Here is a 9,572-nt window from a genome sequence, read left to right as displayed (position 1 = left end):
ACAAATGTAGCAGAAACTTTTGGGTGATTTTTGCACTTTTGAACTTTACTTGAACTGGAGGCAGCTAGCATTTCAAATGATTTTTCTAAAAAATATAAAATAATTTATGTTTACAGAGTTTAAAAGATTTAAAATACAAAGTTTTGCAGAATTTAACTGTATCGTGGATATGATGAAAGGAAGAAGATTGGACTTTGTTTTGACTGTGCACAGAGCAAGGTGAAGTGACCGAGTGAATGAGAGGCATTTGACTCCACACCTTTAATGCTCAGTCGAGGGACTTCTTGAATGTTTCAGCAAATTGAGCATGCAAGGGTTTCGTGATTCCCGGGCAAGCGGGTGAGCATGGAAATGAAACAAAAGTGGTGCAATTTTCACAATTATATTGAGAGCAAATACCATATATGAACTATATATTTGGAATTTTACAGTCTGTTTGAAGTTTTCAAAAATTGTATGCCTTTTACCCATTAAACTGTCCAACTAATCTTAACTTCACAGCATAAATCTATTGTACTGAGTTGATTGCATGGTATTTCACATAGTGCTGATAAAATATTAATATATTACAATAACCCAAAATCTAAAGGTGATGGACAAATTCTGACTACAGTTTTTAAGTCAGCGTCATCAAATTACCCTGAATCACTTGAGTTTTCTCTAATAGAACATTTTTTGTTGTCCAGTGTTAGAGTTTATTTTGAATAATACCTTTCTTCTTCAGTGATGAAGAAAGAAACAAAATTAATTAATGCTAATTAAACCATTATTATATTGATATAGATTCATGTTGTTGTTTTTTTATATGGTCGCGACAGTACTTTTTTGATACAAATGAAAGGTCCCAAGCAATTTGTTTCTACTTACTATAGTATTTTTGTAACCTTTTTTTTATATTTCAACATTTTCAGTCAGGAAAAAAACAAGCTATGATCTTATTAAATATGCTTCTCTAAAAAACTGGTGTAATAAAAAAAAAGAGGTCAAAATAAAACAGGTAAAGCCTTTTAATGTATCTGTTATAATAGTTGGTGAAACAGATGATACATTTTGCAGACTGTAATATGCTGTAACACAGTAATGCTTCCTACCCTTGGAGTCTACCATATGATAGAGTATTGAGTGATGTTAAAATGGAGTAGTAAAACATCTTTGTTATTTAGATATCCTAAGTATGAAAGTCTTTGTTTTAATGCTAGATATTCTAAGTAATAAAGTCCTTCTTTTAATATGAGGTATTCTAGAAATAAAGTCCTTGTTTTAATACTAGATATTCTAAGTAATAAAGTCCTTGTTTTAATATTGGGTATTCTAAGTATGAAAGTCCCCCTAATATTAAAACAAGGAAATTCATGCTTAAAATACCTAATATTAAAATGAGGACATTCATGCTTAAAATACATTCATACTTAAAATACTTATTATTAAAACTTCTTGTTTTAATAATAAGTATTTTCAGTATGAATGTTCTTGTTTTAATAATAAGTATTTTCAGTATGAATGTTCTAGTTTTAAAATTAGGTATTAGCAAAAGACCTGCGAAACATTTGCAGTCAAACTAATACTTCTTTAGATACAGAATTTTTAGAATAATACAAAATAATTCTAATTGCAGACACTGAAATCTCTCCACTTGTCTTAGGCCTACATTAGTTAAGCCTTTATTAAGTACGACCTATATTTGATAAAGAGATAAATTAATGCTGTAACTTGTGTATATTTTTTATTTCTTTTAGTTAGGGCTAAACGTTACCATACTTAATACCATCAATAAATAAACCTGTAATGTTAATCCATGATTGAACACTAGTCCTTTTTAAAAACTTTGTTTTAATATTAGGTATTCTAAGTATGAAAGTCCTTGGTTTGATATTCAATGCTTCAAGTAATAAAGTTCTTGTTTTAATATTGGGGTAACTCAAGGAAAGAAAGAAGAATTAACTTAATATTGTAATTTGTATGAATATTTTTATATATCATTAGATTTGTATGGTGGTCCTGTGGTTTAAATATCAGTTATTTATCCTTGAAAAGCAGATGCAATTTATTTTTGTTATTTATTTCAAATATCTGTGTATGTATATATTTCTATCTGAAGGCAATACAGATTTGTATAATGATAAGTCGGAATTTTTCTCTTAAATTCTTTGTTCTCCGGCATGCACTAATAATATGTGCAGCTACATGTAGTCTGTTTATATGATCCATATGTATTAGTGTTTCCTTTAATTTTGTTGTGCCAATAGATGTGTTAAGTCCTCAGCAAAGTTTCTGCAAGCATCTGAATTTCTACATTATGTTAACAGCAAGGGAAAGGTAAATATCAGAATTATATGCAGATTTATATATTGTGTAATTAGTTGTTGATTGCTAAGCAGTTTTCTTTAAAGATCAAAACGATGTTGAAATATTGTTATTTAGTAGTAGTGGATAGAATAAATTGGGAGGTGTAATGGTTTTGTTCCCTGCTTTTCAATAAGATGGAGAACATAGAAGATTATATTGTTGTTGGAATACTTGTCTAAACTAGTTTTGTTTGTATGAATATCTTGGGTAAATGACTTCTTTGAAACTTGAGAGTTTTACACTAGTGTAAGGCAATCAAGTTTATACCAATTCTTAAAATTTAATGTGTATTCTAGTAATATTTATTTTTGCATGAATATGATTTTGTACCACTAATAAGGCCTGAAAAATTTTCTAAATTGAAGTTTTAAATTGGTGGTTAATTGAAGAAAGTTCAAAGTGTGCTTGTCAACACATTGCTTTAATTTGTCATCAAAATGTTTTGGGAAGAAACACAAAAGTCTGATTATGTTATTTTTTTATAGATTTCTTATAACTAATTAAGTGGTGAGTGTTCTGGGTGTGATTGTTGAGATTCTAGATGGGCATTAAAAATATTTTATGAAAATTAATAAAGCAGTCTGCTGCATATTGCTCATGAATGTTGAGATCCTAGTTGGGTAGTATAATTTAAAATATTTTGTGAAAGTGAGTAAAGTAGGCTGCTATATATTGCTTATTAATGTTGAGATCCTACATGGGTAGTATAATTAAAAATATTTAGTGAAAATGTGTAAAGTAGGCTGCTATAAATTGCTTATTAATGTTGAGATCCTACATGGGTAGTAAAATTAAAAATATTTAGTGAAAATGAGTAAAGTAGGCTGCTATATATTGCTTATTAATGTTGAGATCCTACATGGGTAGTATAATTAAAAATATTTAGTGAAAATGTGTAAAGTAGGCTGCTATAAATTGCTTATTAATGTTGAGATCCTACATGGGTAGTAAAATTAAAAATATTTAGTGAAAATGAGTAAAGCAGGCTGTTGCATATTGCACATCAGCTAACAAGTAGATTAATAATTTTGTTATAAAATGTTGGTCATCAATTAATCAATAGCTGTTCAGATCAATGAGATTTTTCAGATTAAAATCAAGCAGCATTGTTTCATTGTTATGATGGGAATTCATTTGAGCCAGTCTTTGTCATATTTAACTAATGTAAACATATTAATATTCATGAAGAATTATTTAAGAAATGTAAAATTCACTAGTGATACACATTTAAAATATGCATTCGTATTTAGATCCAATTACTGAACAATTGTATGTTTCTTTTATTGTTTATAATCTATCTGTTTAATGTTTGTTTAAATTTGTTTTATGCTTTATTGATAAACTGAACTACAGGTTATTTTTAGCTTCCTCTTCAACATGACATTCTAAGGTATTTTCTGTTGGTAATCTGATTATCAACTGTTGCTTAAATTTAACAGTTGCTTTTCTGATTTGTATGTTTAACTTACTGTCTCATGTACATAATTCCCACACTTTATTGATTATATTGTTTAGCTAGCCATTTGCTACACATGTGTCTTTTTCATAAGTTAAGGAGAATGAAGTAGAAACATTAGACCTACAGATGTAGGAAGCACTTTTTGAAGATACATTATGTGGCCTCAGATAGTTTAATTGACCAGTGTATGAGGCAGCAGCAATAATTATTATTATTTTAAATATTTAACTTATAAAAGAATGTTCTGTTTTTTAGGTTTCAGTAATTCTTCGACTAAAAATTGCTGACAAAACTTTGTTACCTAAGTATGACATTGGGGATTCGTATACATCAAAAGCTTGGAAAAAAGCTGTGTTATGTGGCAGTGTTCAAAGTATGTGAAAAAGATTTCTTTAGTGATATGAATAAAGCGTAGGAAAATGCTGTATCATGTGCCAGTATTCAAAGTATATAAAAAAAATTTAATAATAATATGATTTTATTTTTAATAAACTGTAAGTATCTTGTTTATTCCTCTTTTAATAAAAAATATGGCCAACTGTGGTGGCTATTTAAAAACCTTTTTTGGTTTTGAATTCTTGCTTTATGAGAGTTATACTCAAGTCTCGTTTGATAGTAACATTTTTATGTAAACATCAGTAATCATAGAGAATGCTTTTTTTTATGTATGTAAGGAAATACAAGAAACTATATGTATGAACCGTAGGCCTTTAAGTCAGTACTGTTGTATTCTTAATCAGTTGATATCAGTCCAAAGACATAAGCATGTTAGTTTTTTAATGTTTGTTTTTCTTTGTTTTAGCACCCTTTTTGGAAATACAAGATCATACAAAAGACCTGAACTTCCTTCTTGTGAGTGACAATCCAGTTTCCTCGTCATCAGTTTCTGTATATCCACTGTATGATCCTTCTTCTTTAGATGCTAATTTTTATCATGACCTTATCACCAGTTGTAAACCTTCAATTTACAACATAGAACATGCAAGACAGGATATAAGAACTCATCTAGAGCACATACCTGAGATGTCTGATATATCATTCCAATGTTTTGTTCAGCTGCAGGGAAATGTTCAGAAAATAGTAAAGGATCAATTCACTGGTAAGTTTTAAATGAGCATATATTCATTTAACCCTTCCCATGAACATTAGTGATGGGGATGGTTGGAGAATCATAACAAAAAAGGAGTTACATATTTAAAAGATAATAATATACATATGATGCATTATATGATAAAATACAAACATTAGCAGCTTTGATTAATGTTAAGGTGTGGCACCTTTTACAGGGTTAATTAATTTTTAAGCTGTGCACACCATGTGAATTCTGTAGGTACATTTATGAACCACTTCAGTAAACATTTGTAGTTACAGTGCTTTACTCTCTGCTTTTAGTTAGTCTTGATAATAAGTGGCTTAATCATCGAGAACATACCTTCTAAATTAACCCTGTGGAGAGGAGGGTGACATAGTCTGCCATCAAGTGCTCATGTTGTGAAAAGGTGAAGTATCACTGAAGTAGGCTTTAATGAGAAGTCTCGTATAAATTATATCTAGATAATAATAACCTCATTCACAGCAGTATTAATCTCTTAACAAATAACTGTCCACTTTTTAGCTGGATCTTGTACCTATGCTCTTTGTACAGTTTCTTAGCTTTTCTTTGTTAGCATTTTTAACCACAACTAGATCCTGCTTGGTTACAGCTAGGTCATAATTAGATCCTGTATGTATACTATTGTAGAGTTTTGTAACTTTTCTTTGTTAGCATTTTTAACCACAACTAGATCCTGCTTGGTTACAGCTAGGTCCAGCTTGGTCATAATTAGATCCTGTATGTATACTATTGTAAAGTTTCTTAACTTTCCTTGACTTGTATGTTTGACCACAACTAGATCCTGCTTGGTCATGGCTATATCCAATTTGATCAGAACTAGACTCAACTTGGCCATGACTAGATCCTGTATCTATACTCTTTGTAAAGTTTGCATACTGGGCCACAACTAAATCTTACTTATCCACAGCTAGATGCTGTACCTATACCTTCTGTAGCACTATGGCTAGATGCTATACCTATTCTCTTTCTGAAGTTTCTTCTCTTTGCTTGGATATTGTATATGTGGTCATGGTGTGACTTTTCACACTGTATCATTTAAATGATTTAAAAAAGTATCAGTGTTTACAGATATCATACCATGTTTAGCAAAAGAAAGAAAGTGTAGACATATTTCCTTCTTTTTTGAAGGCAAGTTTGAATAAAATGTATTCATTGACCCTAAGAAAGGGTTAGTAGTTATATGTATAGAGAAAAACCTATGACCTTTAATCACTGTTTGCAGGACAAGAAAGTGATGTAAAATGTTTAATTTTTACCCCATTATACATTACTGATGGTTAATTACACCTTTTAAGAACAGTATTCCAAGTACTGTGCTGTCCATTGGATACTTGTTCCATCATTGATTATGCTCTGTTGCCTGATGCTACAGTTCCATTGAAATGTTAACTGATGGCCATGATTTTGCACTGTTACTTTGACACTGTAGTTCCGTGGAAACATGCATTGGCAGAGGTTGATAAGTGTAATATTAGATCATGGAACTTGGCAAGCTTTCCATACATTTTCCATTCAATATGTATTTCGGCTTCCAAGACTACATTTCAGTAGACCAAATGTACAAAAGTCCATTGGAACTGGATTAATGGACTTGGCAGGTAAATGGCCAAATTAAGTTTCTGTGATTTCAATTTCTTCAGCATCTTTCTCATGAAAATAGTTTTTGATTTTGAGGTGTGGCTGTAAATGTTTAGCTTGTGAACTTTCATCAGTTTTGAATCCTTGTTTATTATTATTACTTTGTTAGTTGTACCAGAATATATGTCCAACTTCTTTGCAGCGGCTTTTAGAGTTGAAGAGGTTTTTCTTTTGATAACTAAAGCTTCATTTTGCTTATGAGTACATAGCTCCATATTGGTTTGTGGTGTGATTTCATGTCCTATTAGTGTCTTAAGAACTCTGATTAGTAATGATATAAAGCCTAAAAATTACATTAAATTAGATTTTCAGTGTGTTTTTTGTTTTTTAATATTTCATTTTGATAAGTAGTAATATATTAGAATTGAAAATGAAAAAATAATGAATTGCTTAAGAAGTTAAAAAATTAAATAAAAAATTCTGTTGAATTTGATGTTCTTAATTTCAGATAATAAGAAGGACGTTTGTCAGACAGGAAATCTATCAGATAATGACCTTAATACCATTCACTCTGTAGTGCTTCAGAATTGGAAGCTAACTAAATTGTCCCATTCAGAGTCTTTACCCAAGAAAATGAAAAGAGTATTTGCATCTTATGGTAAGATTGTTGCTCATGTTTTTCTGCAGGCACAATTAATTAAGTTTATCTTCTGCTATGGAAGTTTATCAACTGTACTAATTAATAGAAGGTTATGAACTACAGCTTGTAATATTTGTGATTAACCCTATTGTTAAAGAATCTTGTAAGAAATAATAAAGCTATCTTATTGTTGTTAACACTAACAACCCCCACTCTGACTTTGATTTTATCAGAGTTAAATAAGTCTTCTTTTGTCTTGAAGACTGTAAACTTACTTTATTCTATCTGATAGCCATCAGTATTAACCACATCCACCCTGACTTTGATTTATCAGAGCTAAATAAGTGTCCTCTTGTTTTGAAGACTGTAAACTTACTTTATTCTATCTGATAGCCATCAGTATTAACCACATCCACCCTGACTTTGATTTTATCAGAGCTAAATAAGTCTCCTCTTGTTTTGAAGACTGTAAACTTACTTTATTTTATCTGATAGCCATCAGTATTAACAACCTCCACCCTGACTTTGATTTTATCAGAGCTAAATAAGTCTCTTTTGTTTTGAAGACTGTAAACTTACTTTATTTTATCTGATAGCCATCAGTATTAACAACCTCCACCCTGATTTTGATTTTATTGCCTTTTTTCTGTTTTTATTGTATTTTTGTTAATTTATTCTGCAGTGTAAAATGGTCCTACCTATTGGTAGAAGATAAAAGATAAAATTAATGTTTGGTGCTAGAGAACAGTATTCATAATGATCACATTCATTTTTACTTTGGTACATCAGTTCTCCCAAAACTTCCTTAAAAAAAGTTGTCAATTTGTGTTTCTTAACCTTAATAAAAATGTTTATATCAAATGGATATTTGATATTTCTGGTATTGAAAGTTAACCTCGTTACCCCTTTTCTGGACTTTTTCCAAAGCAGATATGCCAAAATGTGCAATGTATGATATAATTTAAAACATTTTTTTATTCCATTTAGTAGTTATTGTTTAATTCTTTTATTCAACTGAGTTATTAAGCCTCAGTTTCATTTGTTCCCAATTTAATTTTTCTGTTTATAGCTTAATTAGAAAGTCGGCTAAATTATAGTAGTTTTGGGATATTCTGTTCTGGTGCTTGATGTATTTTTGTTTTACAATACATATTTGAATGGAACATTAATGATTTTATGGAGAACCAGCATATGAAAAACTAGTTCTAACTCCCAAGTACAAATTACTGAAATTGGCTTCAACTCCAATGTAAATCCAGAACTTTTTGTTTGTTATACATTTTTAAGAAAGGTGACTAAAATGTAAAAATTAGAAACTTATTATGTTACATAACAAAGAAGTAATAAACTGTGTCACATGATTATAAATTGGTTGTTTACACTAAGTCATCTCATTATGATTAATTACTTTTTACAAAATAATACAGAGTTTAAAGGGCATTGTCCAATAATAAAATTAAAAGCCAGTAGAAATGAAAAATTAGAAAGTTGAGACTGATAGGATAAATAATTGCAATTCTCTTAAAATCTGTAGTCGTTTAAAAAAAGAACGTATTATTAATTTTATTTCATATTTTTAACTTTTTTTCTTCCACATATTTATAATTTTACTGTAGTTAGTGTTACAAAAAATAAGATATAAAATATAAAGTTTTACCAAATAAAACTTTTGAGGTTCTAGAGGTTATGGGAGTGAAACACGAAAACTGTAAGATGTAAAGAAGTATTTTTATTCTTATCATGAAAATCACCTTTCACTCCGATCGACTCAGTAAAGTCTTTGGAAATTCATGGACAAATCATTGGTAGAAATACTTTATCACCTTACACTCTGATTGACTCGGTAAAAGCTTCACCTTTCACTCCGATCAGCTCAGTAAAGGCTTCACCTTTCACTCCGATCAGCTCAGTAAAGGCTTCACCTTTCACTCTGATCAGCTCAATAAAGGCTTTGCCTTTCACTCTGATCAACTAAGTAAAGGCATCACCTTTCACTCTGATTGACTCAGTAAAGGCTTTGGAAATTCACAGACAAATCATTGGTAGAAATACTTTATCAAGAAAATCTACATTTTTGTAAACAAATTTATCGTTTTACAAAGGCTTTTAACACTTTACCATGAACCACAGCTGCCTCTCTTTCTAACCAGAAGACTTTTAACATTTTACCATGAACCACAGCTGCCTCTTTCTAACCAGAAGACTTTTAACATTTTACTATGAACCGCAGCTGCATCTCTTTCTAACCAGAAGACTTTTAACATTTTACTATGAACCGCAGCTGCATCTCTTTCTAACCAGAAGACTTTTACCATGAACCGCAGCTGCCTCTCTTTCTAATCAGAAGGCTTTTACCATGAACCACAGCTGCCTCTCTTTCTACCCAGAAGACTTTTGACATTTTACTATGAACCGCAGCTGCATCTCTTTCTAAC

General features: G+C 30.4%; 1 protein-coding gene across 1 annotated transcript in view; it reads left to right on the top strand.

Moving 5' to 3' along the window:
- LOC111089284 overlaps positions 1-9,572 on the top strand; it is a gene marked incomplete at its 3' end in the record, with an annotated part of 53,745 nt that overhangs the window by 41,812 nt on the left and 2,361 nt on the right. Inside the window, exons 7-10 of the mRNA XM_022401502.1 lie at positions 2,247-2,316; positions 4,061-4,178; positions 4,608-4,904; positions 7,006-7,155. Of these exons, the coding sequence (XP_022257210.1) occupies positions 2,247-2,316; positions 4,061-4,178; positions 4,608-4,904; positions 7,006-7,155 (635 nt within the window). The remainder of the gene's footprint in view (positions 1-2,246; positions 2,317-4,060; positions 4,179-4,607; positions 4,905-7,005; positions 7,156-9,572) is intronic.

Source organism: Limulus polyphemus, unplaced genomic scaffold, assembly GCF_000517525.1.
Source record: "Limulus polyphemus unplaced genomic scaffold, Limulus_polyphemus-2.1.2 Scaffold5790, whole genome shotgun sequence".
In the NCBI taxonomy this organism is placed as follows: Eukaryota; Metazoa; Arthropoda; class Merostomata; order Xiphosura; family Limulidae; genus Limulus; species Limulus polyphemus.
This window is presented reverse-complemented; position numbering and strand designations above follow the sequence as displayed.